At 35.2% G+C, this 23903-nt stretch overlaps 1 protein-coding gene across 1 annotated transcript in view; it reads right to left on the bottom strand.

Moving 5' to 3' along the window:
• LOC150100681 (ubiquitin carboxyl-terminal hydrolase isozyme L3-like) overlaps positions 1-23903 on the bottom strand; it is a 119249-nt gene that overhangs the window by 58101 nt on the left and 37245 nt on the right. The window contains exons 6-8 of the mRNA XM_090401860.1: positions 23152-23199; positions 15317-15392; positions 4072-4130 (exon numbers count right to left, since the gene is read on the bottom strand). Of these exons, the coding sequence (XP_090257986.1) occupies positions 4072-4130; positions 15317-15392; positions 23152-23199 (183 nt within the window). The remainder of the gene's footprint in view (positions 1-4071; positions 4131-15316; positions 15393-23151; positions 23200-23903) is intronic.

Below are 23903 nucleotides of genomic sequence, written 5' to 3'. Positions count from 1 at the left end.
TTTATATGGGAATTGTGATGAATGAAGTGGAGGTGAATAGTCTATTACAGAACCTTAATGTGAATACATCTGTGGGATTGGATGGTATACTGGCACGGGTCTTGCATGAAGCAGCTAATGAATTATCAGTGCCCTTGACCATGTTGTTTAATCTGAGTCTCAGGTCTGGCTTAGTCTCGAAGGCGTGGAAAGAGGGGAAAATAGTTTCACTGCATAAAGGAGGATCCAAGACTATGGTTGCAAATTACCGACCGATCAGCATATCAGGAGTCGTTGTCAAGGTCTTGGAGAAAGTAGTCAAGGGAAAAATACAGGAATGGATTGATGAAAATGAGATACTGTACAGAGAACAGCATGGTTTTGTGACGGGTAGATCATGCCTCAGTAACTTGCTCAAGTTTTATAACAAGGTGACGGCTGAACTGGATAAGGGAAATGGATTTACAGTGATACTGCTAGACCTGGCAAAGGCGTTTGACAGGATACCACATGGAATTCTAATCCGTAAACTACAACATATGGGAATGGATATAGGGTTGGTGAGATGGATAGCTGGGTGGTTGATGGAGAGATATCAAAGAGTAGTTTATTCAGGAGTAGAGTCCAAAAAACGGCCTGTGACTAGTGGTGTGCCACAGGGTTCTGTTCTTGGACCACTGCTGTTTAATCTGTTCATTAACGATATAGGGAAGGGTCTAAGTGGGACAGTTCATTTGTTCGCTGATGATGCAAAGTTGGGTAGGGCGATAGTGAATGCAGAAGATGTCAAAGTCTTGCAAGATGACTTAGATAGATTGGAGTTCTGGACTAAGGAGAATGGATGTCAATTTAATGTGACAAAATGTAAGGTTATGCATTTCTGAGTGAAAAGATTAGCAGCAGTATACCACATTGGTGGAACTGTACTCCAAGAGATTTATGAGGCCAGGGACTTGGGAGTGTTGGTGGATAGGGAGATGAAGTTTAGGGGGCACATTGCGAAAGTAGCTAAATCAGCTCATCAACTCACTTGGTTGTTGAAAAATACCTTGACGAGCAGAGAAAAACAAGTTATTGTACCTCTGTACCGAGCCCTGATAAGACCTCATCTCTACTACTGTGCCCAGATTTGGTCACCTCAGTTCCTTCTTGATGGGGAGGAGGTTGAGAGGATCCAGAGGCGAGTGACTAAGATGATAGCAGGTCTATGGAATGAACCATATGAGAACAGGTTGAAGATTTGTGGGTTGCAGAAACTAGTTGATAGGCGGAAAAGGGGAGATATGATTGAGACATTCAAATTGCTAAAAGGTTTCTATAGGATTAATTCAGATGATATATTTGAGATCAGGACTGGTGGTGGGAGAACTAGGGGACACCCATGGAAGTTGGGCAAGAGCGTGGTTAGCAGGGGTGTTAGAGCTGGGTTCTTTACTTTTAGAGTGGTAAATGAGTGGAATAAGCTGCCAGAGTCTGTTGTGGGTGCTATGACAGTGAGCGAGTTCAAGGCAAGGTATGATAGATACTGTGAGAATGTTGAACAGCTGTGTGAACATTATGTTTAGGGCCTCCCTCGATGAGTCTAAGGACTCCTGGAGTAGCCCGTGGTAATAATAAATCAAGCCAACAATAACTTTAAAGGTGAAATTTACCACAGAGTAATAAGAACAAGGTTGATAATACTTAGTGACATTTTGATGGAACACTGGAAAGTCAAATTTAATAAAATTTCTACCTTTTTTTTTTGTGGTTTTATAAAAGCAAAAAAACCTTTTCATTTCTTAAACAGAAATGATTTACCACTGACAGTGAGGCTGATAATATGGATTTCATAAATAGTACATAAGATTACACTCTAATATTTTTTTTTTTTATTTAAAAAAAAAAACTATATAAACACTCATAGTATGAAATAAATTTATTACACACAAAACTAAAAAATATTAATGAGCATCTCCAGAGTATGAAAATACATGAAAGACCTGTACTAATTATTATTCCTATGATATCTCCCTAAACTCATTCATCAACAAATTACAAGCCTCTGACAACCATTCTGCTCATTCACCACTTGGAGTGAAAGTGGTGTAGCCCTTATGCCTTTACTAACCACACAATTTAAGAATGATCCTTGTTCTCAGTTCATGTAATAAAATTGATCCTCTGTATCAATTATATGAAACTACTTTAGTAAGTTTTTCTATACTTTTCTTTTCCACCTACAAAACTTTGTAGCCCACAAATGTTCAATTATCCTCAAAAAGAATTCCTAAGACCTATAACTAAGATGGTCACTTACCTGTGAATCATTTGTATCACTTTCTAATCTGGGAAAAAAAACCAAGTAATCAAACTTGTGCAGTAGTCATTGAACCTATTTGTCAGTGCATTTTTCAACATACAAGTGATCCATGGACCAATTTGAAAATGTTTTGCAATATGCCCTCTGAAACGATCATTCTCAAATATTTACCTTATCCATTTCCTGCAACACAGCTTATAAACTTTACATCTTTTTTTTTAGTTCTGTAATCTTTTTTTTCTCTTGTCTATTTTTTGAAAGGGAAAACTAGTCATGCTTTAACTCACCATGTCAATCTAATCTTCAGAATCTACATCTTTACTAATGATTAGTCTCCCTAGTTTCCCATTAGAAACTGGATATTCTTCAAGTCATTCCCTATATCATTAATGAAGGTAAACAGTAAACCATGTATAAAGCCATGCAAATAACACATCACTAATCTACTTTCTCTACCTTATATTATTCTTTGGTGCCTGACCATCAACCAACCATTTCTTTAGCATATCACCTCTTATAACAGTATGGAATACTGCACAGAACCCCATCCCATTTGCTCCAAGTTATGGGATGGGGTTCTGTGCAGTATTCCATACTATGTCATTGACAAAACCAAAGCATCATAGCATAGCCATTTCCTTTATCCAACCAAATTACAGAAAGTGAGTAAATACAAGGCCCAATGTCTTCTTAATCAATTTTTCCAATACCTCAATCATCATAGAGATACCAATAAGTATAACTTGCTGCATTGGTCCTGGAGTCTTATTGTGAAAGCTATTTTTGCCTGTTTCTTCTCTCTCAAGACCCTACTAGGAAAAGAAAATACCCCTGTATATTCTTTTAAAACACACGTCAACAATTCCATGAGTATTATTCACAGATTATGTAATATTCTATGCAATTCATGTTAATTAACCTGTAGATCAGCTCCTTTCACATATTTATATTCTTCCAAAGTGATAATTCATCTATTTCTTCTACTCATGTCACTTATCTTTCTGTAATTTGTTTTTCTCTCAACTCTCCAGATAGCTGAAAGAACTCTAGGATTTCTTTTGGCTTGCCCAGGTAATTTCCTCTCAATCTGAGATAGCCTTTAGTACCACTCAGTTTTCTCATGTGTTATAATTGCTGCCTAATATTTGTATCTTCCTGCCCTGCATAATGGTATTCAATTCCTATCTGAATTGTCCTCCTGACCTTGGATATGCAGTCTAATATTGCTTCCTTCTAACATTCCTTGCACATTTCCCATGCAATGCTACAATCCTTAGTTTGCCATGACACTGCTCTAAGCTAGCTCCCAAGTTTATAATAATCCATCTCTTCTTAACCAAAAGTTCCACATGCCTAATTGCTTTTTAGGTCAAGATTGCATGTTTAGTTTCATCAGGAGATAGTGGTGTCTGCATTGGTTATGGACAAATCCTCTGGTGCTATCACTAGATCTAGCACTAATTTTAGGTTCTCTCTACTGAACATGTTTCAATGGCAGCTTCCATTTTCCTTTTCTCCCAAGTCTTTCCTTCTAGTCTATGTCCTCTTAGCTGAATCCCCCATAACTATAACCTGCTTGAAATAGTTTTTCTATTACATAGTATTTACTAGCATATTTAGATATAGATGCTATCTCAATTTTTCTTGAATGATAACCCTGCTAGAACAGTTATGTATTAAGACTTCACAAAAAAATTTCCGGCACTGTAATTTCCTTTAGTCACTAAATCAATTACCATTTCATTTTAAAATTTCCTCTGAATGTTTCATACAAACATTACAATGCTTACCTCCAGCAATTTTTCATCTGAAGTGGATCCATGATTGATAGGGCATGTCTTGCGTCCATCTGCAAAAATAATATTCTCTAATTACTATTGTTTAAATTCTTAAATAACAGCTTTATATTTTTAAAAAAGTTGCTACACAGATTAATACTTTATTCCTTTTAAGGGAAGAAAAATAAACACCTTTGGTCTTGCAACTTTAAAAACCTAACATGCACATAATCCAAATTCCAAAATGGTCGAAACCCGAGGTAACAGGCTTAGTGACTTCTGGTTTTATATAGTTCACTTAACTGAAGATTTTGGTTGATGAAGGGAGAAAGGATAATGGCATAAGAATAAAATTTTAAATTATTCCAAAATGCTCTTAATGTAAGATTATAAATAAAGCAAAAATTATGAACATCAAATTAAAATGATTAATTTTTAAGCAGAATTAATTGGCACATACATCATAGCCACAATTTTAAGCAACTAAACCTCAACTGACAGACACCTTCATTAGTAAATAAATATACAAGTACCAGCAAATTTCAGAAATGCTTATGGCTATACTAAATATATAAAATTATGAAAGCAGATGTGCTCATTTGAAATAACCTTAACCTTTCTGGATCAAAATAACTACATACTCTGTGTATAGCTATCATTTGTGACAGTTTGTAAAAAATGTCTGCCATTTAACTTACTAGTTTTTGTATCTGAATTTTAAAATACTGAATAGTTATAGAATAGTGAGGTTTACGTGTCAGGAATTTATCAAATTCCTGACACGTAACCCTTAAAGAGTGTACAGGATCAAAATTTTCATGATGACAATAAGTTTTAAGAGGCACTTGTTAACCTTGCCATTTAAAAGGTTTTGATATATGGCTAATATGTTTATAATTGTTTAATGATACTGAACATTAAATACTGAATTAAGATATCCCCTCACATTCTTTGCTTTTATAGTAGTAAATAAAATGAACAGATAAAAACACAAGTCACCAATGTATATACTTGAATACATAGACTGAAGAGAATCTGAAAAAAAAAAAGTATTGTCATAAAGTATAACTATGAAAAAGTACTAAAATAATTTCCCTTTCAGAAATTTTATTCTTTAATTTTTTTTTCTAGTAATGCCTAACTACATTCTGTGAGAAAAGCATACACGAGAAACTACAAGGCTGGTGATTATTGAAATCTCAGGAGATAACTTGGGACTACAGCACAGAATATGGAGTTAGGCAGAAAGGGATCAATGTTGCTTATGCAAAGATAAAGCAAAGGTCCAACTAGCAAAAACATGATTAAACACATCTATACCAAATTGATGGTCTAGGAAAAAACATTCAGTATGCTGTTCAAAACATTCCTAAAATAATTTAGATGGGCAATGGATGTTTGTGATTGTCAGTGGAAATACCAGTGGTGGTGGTTGGCAGTAGATGGTGTTGTAGTTGCAGTCAGTTGGTGTAAGCAGAGTTGTAGAGTAGATGCCCTCCCTTGAGTCTTTGGACTCCCTGGAGGTGACTAATAATAATACTTTGCTAAAGATGAGAAAATTAAAAGTAATGCCATGTAGTCTGTTTAATGTTTGTTTTGACATGAAAAGTAACCTGATTTAAGACAAAATCTAATAATTTCATAATATAAAAGAAAAATCATTAATTCTATTGCAGCAACTAGTGGAATGTTTGTGAACAGCAAAACTAATTAAAAGATTAATTCTTGTCTGAAATTGATGACTGAGAAAATTCAGTAAATCCCAGAATTAAATTTACCCTTGAAGTAGAAGAAAAATTGCTTCCCTTTTCTGAAGTTCTCATTCTGCAGCAACCAAATTGAATTTTACATTTCAGTATTTAGAAGAACAATGTATACTGGAAGATACATTAATGCTGCATCACATCACCCTTGTCAGAAATACATTCATGGATTCAAATCAAGAAACTCATAGGAGGTCTCACTCACAAATGCAGCTCATCATACCTTGACTTAAATGCATTCACTGTTCTCTGCACTCACTACTTTCAGGCAATGCATTCCAATTGTCCACCATTCTCCATGCAAAAAATCTACTCCTCACCCCTTTTGCTCACACCCACTTTATATAGCTTCTAATGATGCTTCTCCCATCTCTAGAAATTCTATGAAAAATCTCATGTTAATCTGGTAACTTCCCCTTACCAACTTATACATCTTTATAATGTCCCCCTTCTTTTTATCTGTTTGGCTCTGCAATTTGCATTCTCTCAATCTATCCTCATACTCCACATTCTAATGATCAGAAACCTACTTAGTCAATTGTCTCTGAACCCTCTCCAACAACTCATCCTTTTGAAAACCAGGCAACCAAATCTGTGCACAGCAATCCATGTGGCCTGATCAAAGCCTTGTACAATGGAACCATAACATCCTTATTTCTACATGTCATTGTTTTCCACATCATTCCCATAACCCACTGTGTTCCCCAAATTTTAGGAAAAAATTAGGAAATCCATGATGTCTATTAAAGAGAATTTTGCTGCTGTCAATCCAATTCTGAATCCTGGTTCTCGCTGGTCTAACAATCTTGACCACAACTCCAGACAGATTGGCCTAATTCAAAACCCTTTATGAAGCAGAACAATTTTGTCCTCCTTCAGAACTTGGGCCAATCCAAGACTCATTACAGATGTAAGTAAAAGCTGTTACTACTCTGTAACATTTCCTCAAAATGTGATATACAGTATGAGGAGAAGGGGAAGTATTGAATGCCATATCTCATAACACATGCACTGAAGGAGATGCCCAAGTTCAGTACTTTTTTTCTTGCACCATACTCTGCCACAAAGTCCTATGGCCTAATTAATATTGTCTTGATTCCTCATACCTCCTGCTTAGTGATGTCAGTAGTTCCTTTCCTCCTGGTCAATTTTTTTTTTTACACATGTGGAAAAATAGACCATTCACTAAGATGGAATACTTTAAATGAATTGCCCATTTAACATCTCTACTACATCCTCCTCAGTGGTTATCATTCTACATCATCCAACATGAGCCTCCTATAAATCAAATCATTCTTCCTTCTACTAACCACTTCAATAACTCCCTAGGATTCCTTTTATCCTAATTTGCTAACTATTGCTCATGCTGCACTTTTGTTACCCTTACCAAGCACGTCACCTTCCTTGCTCTTTGTATTTCTCCTGTAACTGATTACTGCCAGTGAAAAAGGAATCCACAATGCTTTTTCTTCTGGATTACATGCTTAATCATCCATTTTATACTTTTTTTTTTTATCTCCTGACTTTTGCAATAAATTGTCATCACCTCTGCCAGACAGCTCATGAGTAGGGTCCAAGCAGCATTTTGCTTTCCTTCCCATCCAATAACTTATATCATTGCAAGCTACCTCTTAAGACTGTCATAATAACCCACCTTATACACTGGTGTCCAAAACTTATTTCTTAAGGACAAACACTATTTCTGAAGATTACAACCACAAATTCAGATGAATCAGCTTGTGGCAATTTGTATAACTGACAATTTCATGTAGAAAGGGTACACATTCATGTTTTCAAATCATGTGCAAAGAGGTCACATGGTAGCACTCAACAGGATAAAAAGGCAAAAAGGTTGTGCTAACCTCATCGTGTTTTTGAAGGAAGCTCTTTTCATGAAGGAATAAAGTTGCAAACTTGTCTTTCAATGTCTTAAAGACATTTAAATGATTAAGTGGGGAAGAATTATTGGAAAGCTTGGCCACAATTTTCAAAGGCCACAGAATTACTGATATTGCCAGAGAGTTTGGAATCTTGCATAGCATTGTATCCAGGCACTTCAAACCATTGGAATGTGTTTCAGACATTTGCTAAGAGGTTACCCTCTATCAAGGAGCATAAAGACAGATTTTTGGTTATAAATAGCAAACTGTAACTGATATATCAGGTTGCAAGTCTGCTCCATTCAAGCATAAGTATGCTGATATCTTGACAAACTGTTGTAAGATATCTGTGACAAGTATGCCTATAGTCAGTGTCCCTTTATCCACAGCTCATTGTAGAGCATGTTTCCAGCGTTGTATCCATAAAAATTGGCTAAAACCCCAATGGGCTAATGCACTCTTTACAGATGAGTTGTTTTAGTCTCCTCCAATTCTAAGTGGTACTGCTTACTGTCACAAGAATGTTCTTTAAAGGAATAGATATGGCAGTGCTGGTGTCATGGCATTATGCTTAATGGATGCACCAAGCTGCAAGTGCTGGAAAAAGGGACTGACTGGTGAATGATATTAGTCAATGCCACATTCGATTATTCTGTGGTGCTATAGGCAAAGAATTCTTTTTTTTTTTTTTTTTTGACTTATTTAAACAGATGACTGTGCCATACCACATCATACATGAGCAGCAGAGATACTTCTGAAGACCAAGGATATTAATCAAATCTAGTGGCCATCACTTTTCCCAGATCTCAACCCCATAGATGTTTGAGGCGTAATAGGGACTCATTGCTGCTTGAAATTCCCCTCCAGAAAACAAGACCTTATCCTTGCTCTGCAAGAGCAAGTGGGCCAGTTTGCCTGGAGAGTTCCTGAATCACTTGGCATTAGCATGGTATAATGTTGTGAGAACTGCTTCATGGTTTGCAGTGGACATATTCCATACTGAAACATCTTTCCACAGTTTTCTGTAAACACTATACATTAATTTCTTAACTATGGCCTTGTAGGAAATTTATAAAAATTTGTGTAATTTATTAGTATGTAGGCAATAAATTTATGTCTACATTTGGCTGTAGTTAGTTGAAAGTTTTCCTGAAAAACCATCCCCGAAACTTACGAAAGGAAACTGTGAGCAAGAGGGTGAGGAGTGGTTTCTTTGCATGGAGGGTGGTTAAACTGTGGAATGCATTGCCTGATGGAGTGGTGAGAGCGAGAACAGTCAATGAGTTTAAGGAGTGGTATGATAGACTGTTTCTTAGGGGGATCTCCCCTCGATGAGTCTTGAGGGACTATGTTCTTAGGAAGGACCTCCCACGATGAGTCTTGATTCCATGGAGGCTTGAATAATAATAATTATATTACATTGCCAGTTAATTGTAGCAAGAATATCAGCTACATTGATAATTCATGCATAAAGCTTAGAGCTGCAAGCTGTACAAGTATGCAACTAAACACAAAAATTGGTCAAAACTTAAAGCAAGAAAAAAACAGGGACAAGAATTTAAGGTGATTACAATCAGCTCCAATGAATGAACAGAATTCAAACCTACCTAATGAGTTATGTAGCTGAGTTTCTTAATGTGTACTGTGATTTAACCACTAAACTTATGAGAATAAGTTTATTACTTATTAAACTTACTGTATTTTTCCATGTATAAGACACTGTTTTCTAAAATTTTTAGACTGAAAATTGGGGTCGCTTACATGGGTAACTCATTGAGAGACCTGCAGTTTCCATGACAAAACTGCTGGTGTCTTGTCTCTGCGAGCAGGCTTCCGCCAATCACTAGCCTTTAACTCTGTCAGTCGACATCATTAATGGCTGATTCTGAATAAACCAATCAGAATTCTGAAAGCATTCATATGTCTGCAACTTGTTGGCAAGGTAAGTTAATGCATTAACAATATTTTGAGCACTAGCCAATTCAATGCACTAGCCCATAAAAATGTCTGAAAATAAAAACAATTGTCATTCTTCAAAACTGAAGTCAGGTCATCAATTATGCAAAAGAACATGGAAATAAAGCTTCAGAGACAGTTTTGACCTCCTAAGTGGGAGGTCCCGAGGACATGATTAGACAGTGGAGATGTTTAAAATATTGATTTCTTAATTTTGAGTTCAAAAAGTAGGGTTTGCCTTATACATGGAAAAAATACATAATTTCAGAGAATTACAGTGGTGGAAAAAAGAAAGTACTGAATAACTACAATGTTATGGAGTAAAATGAGTTTATTAACAAAAAAAAATGTTGAAAAATTTTCCCCACTTGCTTATACTATAAATTAAAGATACCAGGAAATTATATTCTTGGTTTAATCCTTTATCCAAGTGAAAGCAAACAAAGTCTACCTGTGAAGTAACTTCATGACTGGGCAACTCAGAGGCTAATGACTTCACATCACCTGCTTTAGTATCCCATAATGCAAGGTCATTAGCCTCTATATATGCATTGCCCATACATCCACAACTATTGAGGGAATCCAATTCCTTATCCAAGTTACTTGGAGAGGATAAGGAATTAAAACAAGAATATAATTTCTTGGCATCTTATATTATAACCAAGTGGAAAATTTTTCAACACATGTCTCTAATCCAGAGTATTTTAATAATAAGGCGAGACATCTGGCTACTTGTATATGGAAATAAGTTCTGCATTACTTCAACCTTTGTATCACTTCTGGGTCTGATTCCCACTGAGACCTCAAAGGTCTAAACTGGTCTGGGTAGCGATTGTTTCCATAATGCATAGCATTACACATGTCTAAGGATATGTGCCTTACATTACAGGATACCAAAGCAAGCGATGTGAAGTGCAAGTCATTAGCCTCTATGTATGAAGCGCCCAGTGGTGAAGTTACTTCATGCAAAGACTATTTGCTTACACTTAAAGGATTAAACCAAGAATATAATTTCTTCGCATATTTAATTTATAAATAAAGTGTTTATGCATGATATGTACATCCACAACTATCGATGGAAACGATGGCAGATTACATGATCAAAATGGCACCTCGTCTTTAAAGACAGATTTCTTAGTGCATGCAAAAAGGTTCTTAGTCATCTTGGAGAACAAGGGTTGGGACAGCTGCTGGACACATTGTCATTTTATCCCTTAGTACATCAAGGTTCGAAGGCAGGTCATGGTGAAATACTCATTCCTTTCACATATCCCAAAACAAAAAAGACATGAAGTGATGCAAGATCAGGACAATGAAGGATAGGGGAAATTCTGTGAATCTCGAGATGAGCCTCCCAGGAAAGTGTTTTGATAAATAGGCTTTAGAACCACATGTGTGACAGGCTGCTCCATCCTGTTGGAATACCTGTGCATGAAATAAGATGCGTTTTTGCACGACACTTCCTATGCAAGTCGAGTGAATGGAACCAACACATTCTTGATGTAGCATTCACTATTCAAGATAAACCACCCTCTTTAATGAAGAGAAGCCCAATTGTGCCATGGATGAAAACTATATGCACACTATGCAGAGACCTCCTTGCTGTGAAGAGCTTCTCTTGAAGAAATTCAGGTTTCAAAACCAAGAAACCTATAGGTTTCTCTGTTTATATGACCACTAAGATGGAAATATGCATTCGAAGGACAGGACAGATCTTCATACATTAGTCAGCATGCAGCAATGAATATGCTATTACTTGGGGCATGCTTGCAAAAACAATGAACAAATTGCTCATAAACATGTCATAGCCTTAGACCATTTGCTCTACCAACTCCATATGAATGAAAATAATGCTCAACAATAAATATCTTTTCTTCCAACATCAACAACAGTGCTCTTCTATCAATGTGCAAGCAGTCAAAACAGCATATCTCATAGGCATGTGTATTGAAGGACATGTCAAAGATTAGTTTTTTTTTTTTGACCATACTATGTTTACCCACATCCTTCCACTAAAAATGGTATTGTGGTAGGCCACAGCAGATGTCAGTATAGCAATGACCTTAGGCTGCAGGCAGACAAATCATTAACATCTATCATTTCACATTATCTATAATTCAGTTTTTTTTGGCCCGCTTTCCTAGCTTACTGTGGTGCTCTGCAAGACTGAGCACCACAACTGCGATGCCGTCGAACCAAGTGAACCATGGCGACACGGCAATGACTTCGTTCATCAAGTGAGAGCCTGTGTAGCTCAGTGGATGTGCCATTTGCACACCATAGTGCTTGGCCACACAAAGTAAGACTTGAATTCTAATCTAGTCAGTGACTAGAGGAAATTTTTCTAAGCTTTTGTTTTTGACTGGTTCCCAAGTTAGTCTATCTCTGGCATGGGAAAGTGGGTTTTTCCTTCTAGAAACTGATTTTTAATCCTGTAAACTCAAGAAAATAGACTGTAGAATTCATACTATTTCAAACATTAAATATATTGTGAAGTTTTTCCACTTGGTTATACTATAAGTTAAAAATACCAAGAAATTATATACTGGGTTTAATCCCTTTACCCAAGTGTAAGCAAAGTTTGCACCTGAAGTATTTTCAGGACTGGGGCAACTCTTATATAGAAGCTGATGACTTCACATCACTTGCCTTTCCAATAATGCAAAGCACATATCCTTGTGGGTATGTATGATGCTATGCATTATGGGAAGGGTCACTACCCAGACTAGTTTAGACTTTTGAGATCTCATTAGTGGGAGTCAGACCTATAGTAGCTTATAGTATAACCTAGTGGAAAAACTTCCAAGAACTATCTCTAATCCTGTGTATTTTAATAAGGTGTAACACCTTTCAGGTACTTATATAAGTTATGACTTCAGCATTAATATCACCTCTCGGTCTGGCTCCCATTAATGAGACCTCAATAAAGATCAAAACCAGTCTGGTTAGTGCCCTTCTCATAATGCATAGCATTATACATATCTGTAAGGATATGTGCTTTGCATTATGAGACACTAAGGCAAGTAATGTGAAGTCATCAGCTTCTATATACAAGTTGCCCTAGTCCTGAAAATACTTCAGACAAACTTTGTTTGCTTACACTTGGGTAAAGGATTAAACCAAGTACATAATTTCATGGCATCTTTAACTTATATTAAATATATTGTGTTAAGGACTACGAGATGGTGGCCCTTGATGAGCAGTCTCTTCACTGTGTGCTGCTTAATTAGCAACAGCCTTGGGCCAGCTATCTCTGATTGGCTACCAGTGGAGACTGAACTGTCCACTCAGTCTCCAAAAAGTTACATAGGGCTAAAATGGCCTTGCCTACTCCTTATAAGGAAATAAAAAGGCATTAGCTGATTTTCTTTCCTAGCTTCAATTAATAACCTTAATTTCTGCATTCTGAAATAATTTCACTATTATTCTTCAATTACTATAAAATAGTTTTTTACTTTAAAAGGAATGGCTAGCTAACTGCTTAGCACATAAGACAAATGGATTGTCTATTATCCTGTATTCAAATACCAAATTTGAATAATTTAGGTACTTCAAATGTTTCAAAATTGGTACCTAATTAGGTGCCAATTCTTTATTATTTGATATATATACTTTTGTTGCTGCTATAGTCAAATTGACAAGATTGGTTGATCAGCTAGTTCTTTAGCTAACACCAAAGTAAGTAAGGCTGAAGTAGTGTAATTAGGTATAACTTGCAAGTGTTCTCTGGTTATAATGCAAGTTGAAACATTACCAATTTATGAAACCAGTTAACTTCCTTTATTCAAATATTGTCTTCCTTCTCACAGGATTGGGAAGGAAAGTACAATGGGAATGGAACCAAGAATTGGCAGGAAGAACATGCTTATATCAACAAGTCCAATAATGGGATTTTCTTATCCCTCCCCTATTAATTTCTAGTGCTCATGAAAATAGAAATATGAATATCTAGAACCTCTGTTTACCAAAAGTGCATTATGGAGTAACTCCAAAGAGTTACTCCATAATGCACTTTTGGTTAATTCTAATCAATGATAACAGGATATATTACATTCTTTTTGGATGTTTGCAACTGCTATTAGCATGGATGCACACACTGTTCAGTCAATAGTTTTGGGGAATTGATTTTTTTATTTAAAAAAGCATAACGACCACCCCATTTTTCTAAATTTGCAAACTGAGGCCACAGTTTACAGGTCTTTGAACAGACTAGTACATCAAATGGTTCCTGAAGAAGAGCTTTGTAATTCTCAGTTGACCAGCCAAAAAACGTATCCAAAATGGAAAGAACTGAGAAATCTGTTACAATACTTCATAAATATTTTTAATCTTAGTTGAATCATTTAGCAAATTATAAATTTGCAATTCAAAAGACTGCTTATAAGCAAGCATGTTTATCATTGTTTCTGCATTTTATACAAAAAATGCAGAAGAAAAACCAACAAGATAAGCAGAGAAAATAAAACCTTATATTGATAATAAAACTACCTTATTTTATTGTATACATTTATCTTTGCACATCCAATGAGCTGTTTGGCACATGCTAAGCTAGGAGCTTTTTTTTTATTTTTTTTTTACATGGTACATTTTAGATTGTTGTGCATGAATGGAACATGACTAGAATATGTTGTTAATTCAGAGTGTCAAGGATCTTAAAATTCAGTGTGATAAAATGTCAGTTGAATGTACTTCATAATGAGTGATACTCATAGATGGAATGATATTCTCTCAAGGAGTTAAAATATACAAGACCATCAGATGTATTGTTTCAGATGGAGCAGAAACCTAGGACATTAGAGATAAAGATGCAAAAGCTTTGTAGATCTCTGAAAATAAAATCCTTAGGGAAGTGTTTAGACCTCTAAGAGGTGAACAAAGAAGACAACATAATCAAGAACTATACAAACTCTACAGAACCCATCACTAAATGATGAAATCAGCTTGCAAACAGATGGCATGGACATATGGAAAGAATGGCTAAACAAGTGTTCAAAAAGAGGCCTGATGGAAAGCAACCTAAATGAAGACAGTAGTAGCAACACTAGAAGATGATATTCAAAAAGATAGCCAAATTAGAATCCTGGACCAGAAGAACAAGACAACAAAGAAGAAATTGATACTAACAGCAAAAGGTTTAGTTAACTAGAAGAATATATAGTGGAGATGGGGGGGGAAAGAACAAAAGGTCTTTCCAGTAAACTATGGGAAAGTAGAGAACAAGGAAGTGAGAATTCTACTCGCCCACTAATGGACAAGTGAAGTACAGTGTGTTTGTATTTAACTCATATTTTGTTTGTACAAGATGTGAATGAGTTTACCATATAGCATATGCAATTGTTTCAAGGAGCTCTTATGTATTGGATTCCAGAAGGAGTGTTGTCTGAAGGCATCTTTGCATGTTCAGTAAACTGAACACACTTTTTTTTTTGTTAATCTACCATGTTTCCAAAGATACTCTGGTGAAGTGTTCAAATCTATCCTTTGTTACTGTTGCAAAACAAGAATTCATGTATACATCTCACTGACAAAAACATTTAATGACAAAACTGAAGGAAATTTTGTAAGTATATTTAAGGTAGAGTACTTACAAAGCAGATCAAATATGATTTAACAGAAAGGATCTTACTAATGAATTAGTGTTTTTAAAATGAAACCTACCTAGTTCATATAAGGAGCCATCCACATGAACAAAAGTAATAAAATGTAGATTAACATCTTCATCAGCACTAGGAGCCTGTAGCAATATAAGACTTCAGCTTTAATTTTTTTAAAAGTAGAACTTTGTTATTTAAAAGAAATGCCATTTAAATTAATTTTTAGAATGATCTGATTAAGTCAAATAAGCAATTAATTAACATACAGAACTGCATTTTTTTGCTTTGCATAGTTATACAAGTTTTAAAAATACAAGTTATACAAAATCTCCACCTTTCTAATCTAGAAAGATGGAGATTTTGCAGTTAAGCATAAAGTTAACTGCTATTGTTGAATTATTCCAACACAGAATATGTAATACATGAGATTCATCATGAAAGTCTGTTTTAAACAACATTGTCCAGCATACTCCTCAAACTCAGTTACTATTTGCACTAAACACCTTCCTTCTCAGCAATCAATGCATTCCACACAAAAATATTCTTCTTGCCCTCTTATTAACTATTTCTACAACTTCCAGGAATGATTCCTTATCCTCATTTCTTCTCTTACTACCATATGAAAAAGATATTCCTAGTGTCAACTAACAATATCTTTCAACAGCTTAAATGTCTCAAATCACATCTCCCCCTTCATCTATCCATGAAACTTGTTTGTATGCCTTTAGTCTATACTCATAACCAACACTGTAGTCTTGATATATATATTTTTTTTTCTCTCTCATCTGCCTCTGCACTTTCAAGATTACTTCATCTCATTCAAATCCCAGTTACCAGATCCAAACACAGTAATCAGGGCATTATACAATGGAGCCACCTTTCTATTTCCACAAGTCATTCTTTTTAATATTTCTACAGGTTTTTATAGCTTCTGCAATGTCCTCTGAACTTCAAATTTCAATTTACAATCACCCCAAGATCCTTCATCTTCTCCACTTCCAGTATAGCTCCACATGGTGGAATACAAAACATCACATTTGTGGATTCTAAATTTCAAACCTTACATTTAGTGGCATTAAAATGACGATATCCTCATTCTTTTACCCACTCTTCCAGTTTATTCAAATCCTCTTGAAAAGCCAAAACAGCATTATTACTAATAACCCTCCCAAGCTTCACATCTACAAAACTATGTATTCATTTCTGAAATTATGGATTCTACAACCATGTTAGAATAACTTTATTATCCCAACGTTTCAATCTTCATACCAAGATCATCACCTGGAGCATACATAAATATACAATACAAGCTGCGTTACATTTCAAACCGTAAGCTAGAGAAACAATCTCTAGAGAAATTGCTAAGCTAGAGAAACAAAAAGAATCTTTTCTCTAGCTTACAGTTTGAAATGTAATGCAGCTTGTATTGTATATTTATGTATGCTCCAGATAATGATCTGAATATGAAGATCGAAACGTCAGGATAATAAAAAGTTATTCTAATACTGTTGTAGAATCCATAATTTCAAAAATGAATGCTGATCACCGTGTAACACTAAAAGAAAACAAAACCATGTACTTAACAACAATCATTGACATAAATATTGATGGTACAAGTATCAAACCCAATGGAACTCCATTTGTAACCTCCAACACCACTCCACTACATGACTGATATCAGAAAGCCAGTTACCAGTTCAATCCATGTCTTAATATACAAACTTATATTGTAACTCAAACATGAACTTGTCATGTCAGAGTTATAACTGGCGCCCTGTCAAATTCCACGTGCAAAATCTAAGGAGACACCTTAGTGACGAGTCTTCCAAATGGTAACCTCTCCTTCACTGTATATAGAAAACCCATTCACACAGGCAGATACATTCAAACTAACCAATAGAGCCTATAATCTTAGTTCTTATGGAAACTCAACAGAACTCTGTCATATACACAACAACTTCCTATCCAACACAGTGTTTACAGAATTAAAAAATAATTAGATTTCAGAAGGATTTCTGAAATCTCATCATCCCCTACATCTGGGACACATGGAAAAAAAGTAGCCAGGTCTTCAAAAAAAGTAAAGCCTCCATGCAACTTTTAAGCCCCACTGGAAACTTGCTACCCTGATCTGTTCTACCAAAGATCAGCTCCCTCCTCTCTCAATGCATGGAGTATATAAAGTATCCTGCTCCTGCAAGTTGGCTTACTTCAGACAGGTAGATCCACCACATCTGTTTAGATGACCACAAATCTTACATCTGCAACCATTATTATGGTCAATCTGGCCTTGCAGACCATGTATTGGATACAACTCACAGTATCTTCTGGAAGATACCATGCTCCACCATAGTAAATTTAAAAAAGGAAAGATTGTTTCTGGAATCTGCAGCAGCACTCATTTTTCAAGCTGCTATCTCCCATGAGGCCATCCCTGCTACCTTCAACCCTTGAAACTAAATTTTCTTTGTCCTAATATACTTACCCAGAAAATTTTGAGATGTCAGAGTTTTTGTGTGTTCAAATAATCCATCTGTTGTATACAGATCCTTTCTATCCTCAAATGTACTCAAGCATCTATGTACTCCAGACCTCTCTTCCTACACATTCTATTATCACTGCTCTCTTCTGCATAGCAACATACTAATCTTTTCTCAAATATTTTTGCTACACCAAACATCAATCTCAAATTCTCTTGCTACACAATTCACACACCATCTCAGGTCATTTGTACCAACATTACTATCATTTCTTCCATGTTTACACCTTGTCTCTCTGACACTATCATTTCTCCATGCCACTTTAACACTATTCTGCACTCCTGAATCAACTTTTCATACATCACTTCTCCCAACTTCATTTGCTCACTAGCAATTCCTGACACTTTCTTCTTTCACTCTTTCTCATACTTTCCACCCTTCCTCCTATACTACTTATCCAATTTCCTTTTCCCCCATTCTCTAGCCTTCTCTTCCATCTATTCTTGCATTAACTAACTTCTAGTCTCTCAATCACTTAATTCACCATTCAATTCAGCAGTTTAGTGTTCTCTCTCCACACATCCTGCTCTCACAATCATAATCAGATAATGAACTAACCAGAGCATAGTATAAGCAACATTTATAAACATACTTGAAAGTATAGTTGCAAAAAAAGGTATATTTAAAATATTCATAATTGCATGCCTAATTAATTTTTTCATTCACTGTGAATGATCTCTTCTCTACCAATCCAGTACAAACCTTGTCAACTTTTCTATCATGCCATCCCTCTTTCTCTGATCTGTCACACTTTGCAGACAGCATTCCCTCAATCTCCTCATATGTTATATTCCAGACACCTTAGTCGTCATATCTTTCAGAAATCTTTTTGCTGCATTGAAACTTAGGTGAGCAAACTAAAGTTTTGCACAGCAGCAAGGATTGATTAAGGTCTTCTATAGTGGATCAATACCTATAGTTCTATAATACATGAACATTATTACATTATTGCTGTGATTCATTGTGTTATTCTCAAAGTTTGTGTAACTTAATAAATTTCAGTCCATCTTGAATTATCACAATAGGTTTTATTTTTAAATTTATCTCTTCCAATCACTATATAAGTCTTGATGTCAAGTGCAATATCCCTACTAATTAAAACATTTTGTTCCATTTTTGATAGGCAAATTATAGTTCAATCACTTCAGTGTTGCTAATCATTTTTAAAATCAGTTCTGCTGAAGTTCACATCATTTCCTATTTGTTATAACATACTTGGCTGGCTAAATGGATTAGTATATCTGCTTATTCATTCAGCAAGGTCATAGGATTTGAATTTTACTTATAGGCATGGATATTTGTTAAGGTGGTAGATGATTTGTTTCTTAGCAAGGGACTACCATCCTGCTTCAAGACAAGCAACTTGTGAAAGTACCACATTTCATTTTGAGAATAGGGAAATCTGATTAATTTAATCCTCAGCCCACTAAATGGCACAAAAAAAAAAAGCTTGCCACCTTCTGTGGATGGGATTTACAAAAAAAAAATGTAAAGTTGCATATCCCTCCATGAAACTCCTTTCAGGATCATTAAGTTGAACAACAGTGACCTTGAAACTAGGCTATACATGTTTTGAATAGGACGGTACCATTTTTTTTTAATATTTCCTGGCCGACCCGTCGTTTTAATAAAAAAGTGTCAATTTTGTCCCATTTTTAGTAAAAACTATAAATATACTTTAATATTGGGCAATCAAATTATTATTCATAACCTATAATCATATATCATTGATACCAGTAATTTGTATAACCATGGAGTCTCATTGTTTGATACTAAATATCGATATCTTCAGTGATTTATTCAGAGAAAATAAAAATGCATGTTGACAACACTTGCATGTCTTAGATGCAGCTTCTGTTTTACTGTAGAATTAGTTTTTGCCTGTATGCTAACCGGTAGTTTTGTTATTCAATGCCAGTGGTTTAAATTTGACACTTTTTAAAGCTTTAAGTCTATCCTTGCAATGTCAATGAAGCGAAACTGCAGTTTTAATGAAGATTTCCAGAAAGAATTCTAATTTATTAAACTGGACAAGCTGTGTAGTGATGGAACAAAAGTAGTAAGCCAACATTGTAATGTCCATTTTTCCTTTGCTCATGGAGACAGAAGCAAGGATCACTTCTGTTTCAAGTAGGTTGAAACAGAAGAAGTCACCCCTAATCCCTCCATTTTGTTGACGGATTCCTTCCCCATAAGCAATATTAATTAGTAATAATGTAAACTTATACTATCAACTTATATGCTAATAATAATGGCAAATACCTGTTGGATTTCTGCTCAAGACATGGACTGGTTATTACTAACACCATGTTCCAACATAAAAATGTTGCACAAATTCACATGGTAAGAAGCAGCAAGGAATAAGAAAAGTCTCATTGACTATGTTATTCTTGATAGTGATGTTTTCTCCCTGGTGCAGGACACCAGAGTGCACAGAGGATTTGAAATTGGCAGTTATCACAATTTAGTCTTGAGCAGGATAAAATTGAATTTCATATTGAAAAGAATAACATGTGAGAAAGTTTTAAAGCGAATAAAAGTTGAGCAGCCTCTCAGATGTGAACTGTAGACTCAAATACACAAAGATTATTGAAGAAAAAATGAAAGAGTTTGAGAACAGGAACTAAACCTTGGAGATTTAGTGGCAAGCCTTGAGGAAAACCCCGATTGATTCAGCCAGAGAGGCATGTGGTGAGGTAGGCTGCAAGGATAGAAAAATCAGGACTCCATGGTGAACACAAGAAGTTGAAGAGGCAGTGAAGGAAAATAAGAAACCAGATCAAAAGTTCCTGGCAAATAAGTCAGCTTTTGTTCTTAGAGAATAAAGAGACAAATGTAAGAAAGCAAAACACTGTAAAACTACCTAAACAAAAGTCATGGGAGGACTTGGGCAAGAACATGGAAAATAAATATCATGAAGTGGTAAGATATTCTGGAGGTTGTTGAAGAAGCATAGAAATGGAGGAAAGAGTGCTGTAAAAAGGAGTTAGAGATGATAAAGGTGACATGAAAACAGGAGAAAAAGATATCCTTGAAGTATGGAGTAATTACTTCAAAAAAATTGCTAAATGAAACAAGCAGTGATAGCACAGTGGTAAAAACACTCAGGCATACAGTCAGGAATACATATCCATACTTGAAGTAGAAAAAGCCATCAAGGCTTGAAATGTGGAAAAGCAGTAGGAGTAGATGATATTCGACCAGAAATGCTGAAGTATGGTGGTATAAAAGTCTTACAGTGGCTGCACTGCATAGTTCAGAAAGCCTGGACAGAGGGACAAATTCCCAATGATTGGAGTAGAGCTCTAATAGTACCCATATATAAAAAGGGAAATAAAACTGAATGTGAGAATTACAGAGGTATTTCTCTACTGAGTGTTCCTGGCAAGATCTATGCAAGTATACTTGAGAAAAATTGTGGAAGAAAAGCCTGGTGAAGAACAAACTGGATTCAGGCCAAATAGAGGCTGTCAGGATAAGATCTTCCTTTTACGACAAATAGTCAAGAAAGCATGGGAATATAACAAAGATCTGTATTTAAGTTTTGTTGATCTGGAAAAGGCATATGACAAGGTGCCAAGAGAGAAGCTATTCAATATGCTACAGTTACATGGTGTCAATGCCATTATATCAAGCAATACTTAGTCTTTATTTGAGTTGTAAGTCAGCAGTTAGAATTGAAGTACAGGAAGATGGTTTAATGTTAAATCTTGTGAGATAAGGATGTACATTATCCCCTCTGTTATTCATTATCTATATGGATCACATTACGAAGGAAAATGGTATTAAACATGATATTAGAATTGGAGATACCAATTCTGATATCTTCAGAATTGGAGATAATAGGATATTGGGAAAGAACTTGACATTGTCAGCATCCAGGAATGCATTAGCATAGCTAATCTCAGGTGGTATGGTCACTTAAACAGAATGGGCAAGGAAAGATTAGCAAAACAAGTGTTCTCTGCCAGGTTGGCAGGAAAACAACCCAGAGGAAGACCAAGATATAGGTGGACTGATATGGTACAAAGTGCCTTAGATGATAGAAATATAAGATCTGATAATGTTGGAGTCTTGACAAGTAACAGAATGATTTGGAGGAAAATTGTAAATAGGAAGTTAGTAATGATGTAAATTTTTCGTGTAGTACTATCATATCCTATACTCCCCTTGAGGGTACATGGCAGGAATTTGATGATGCCATACTATCAAAGTATCCTGTATCTTCCACCACAATAAATTCCTGGAATTTACCATTGGAGAGATTTTTTTTTTTTTTTTATAAAAGTTTACATTATTACTAATCAATGTTAGTGTTTATGGGTGAGCAGTGTTGGGGAGAGGGGAAGACTAGGTGTCACTTCTATTTTATATCAGGAATTGAATATTTAACAGAACCAATATATCATTTAGCAGCAATTTACATACTAACTTTTATCTGACTACTGTAAAGTCCTTTGCAAAATCTAGACATATCACTATCTCTCTCTTATCCAGAATCTATTTGCCTTTTGAAATATGTCAAAGAATTGCTAAAGCACAACATCCACTTCAGACACCCAAGCTAATCCTCAAAATTCTGACCTTAACCCAATCTTTATATCCTAACCCTTATTAACATCTTAATCTCATCATTACAAGTTTAAAATACCTTAATTCTAGCTTCAGTTTTGGCCTGCCACAGCCAAATGACTGGTATCTTAATCTAAGAGAGAGCAGTTAATCCTGAACTATTATCAGCTAGACATCTGAGATTGACAGATCCAGCAAACTCACCTCCAATTTTTCCTTTTAATAGAAATAAGGGATGTTTTAGATGAGTTTGATCATTAAAATTCTTTAAGTACATCAGGGAAAAACTGGGAAGTTGTTAAAGCATTTTTAGCAACTTGCTAAACCATCAGGAAAATACTTCCCTATTTTGACTCAAATAACATATCACAAAAACAAAATAGAAGTGCAGATTGTTTCCTCAAGAACATGCAGGGGGTGTTCTTTCGAAAAATCTCATTTTTCAAAAATATAGCAGCCTCAACATTATATAAGATCACGCTCTCCCTTCCATGTATTAGGCCCAGATGAGATGCTAGCCTAAATCAATGTCAATCTACTTCTTCATATTCCTTTCGTTTTTTTTTTTTTTTTTTTTTTATAGTGCTAAGTAATTTTTCCAATTATCTGTTTTTATTCCAGCTGTCATTTTCTTCAAAGAAAACTGGAAAACATCAAATACCACAGATTACAAAGGCTGTTTTTTTATGATATGAGAAGTGAGATTTAGAGAGCACACTGAATTTACAGTCAACTAAAAAGTTAATGAAACTAATATTAAATAGCTAATTGCTTAAAACAACTTTACCTCAGTTTGTCCTTCTTGGGCACTCTCTTCATGAGCTGCACTGATATTCTGGGAAAGAAAGTTTGCATTTAATTATCTTTATTAAAAAAAGTACATTATATTCATCTTAAAATAGAATATTAACTAAAAATCAAGCTCTCACACAACAAACTAACAATAATTATGCTTCTGTAAAGAAAATTAAACTGAACAATTTAAAAATTTACCATCACCATGCATATCAAGGATTTAGGCCTAGTGTGGCCTGTTCAGGCCTTAGAAGGGTTCTGGTTTTCTTTTTCCTGATGGCTTGTTTTGGTAATCTTTCCATTTTCATTCTTTGAATGTGTTCCATCAATTTATGTTTATATTTTTTCTATTACTGGTTTTTGGTTTAATTTTTATTATTTCTTCATTTCTTTTGTGATCAAATAGAATATACTTTGCGGTTTTTCTCATAAACTTCATTTCTGCTATTATTAATCTTTGTCTTTTTGTTTTATTGTTCAGATTTCACTTCCATGCAATAAGACTGGCAGGGCTAATGTATTATATACTTTTAGTCTGGTTTGTTTTTGAACTAGGTTTGGTTTAAATATAGTTAATTACACCTGTTATTTTTAAATATTTTGCAATTTTTACGTTTATATCTTTTTCATATGTGATCATACATCTTAGGTAGTTAAATAAATTCACCTGTTCTAAGATCTTGTTATCTATTACTATCTTAGTTCTTGCTGGATAGTGTCCTTTAAACGCCATAGTTTTTGATT

The sequence above is a fragment of the Typopeltis vanoorti genome, chromosome 12 (assembly GCF_054136105.1).
Source record: "Typopeltis vanoorti isolate ZY-2024b chromosome 12, IOZ_Tvanoo_1.0, whole genome shotgun sequence".
In the NCBI taxonomy this organism is placed as follows: domain Eukaryota; kingdom Metazoa; phylum Arthropoda; class Arachnida; order Uropygi; family Thelyphonidae; genus Typopeltis; species Typopeltis vanoorti.
Note: the sequence above shows the minus strand (reverse complement) of the source record. Positions and strands in the feature narration are given on the sequence as shown.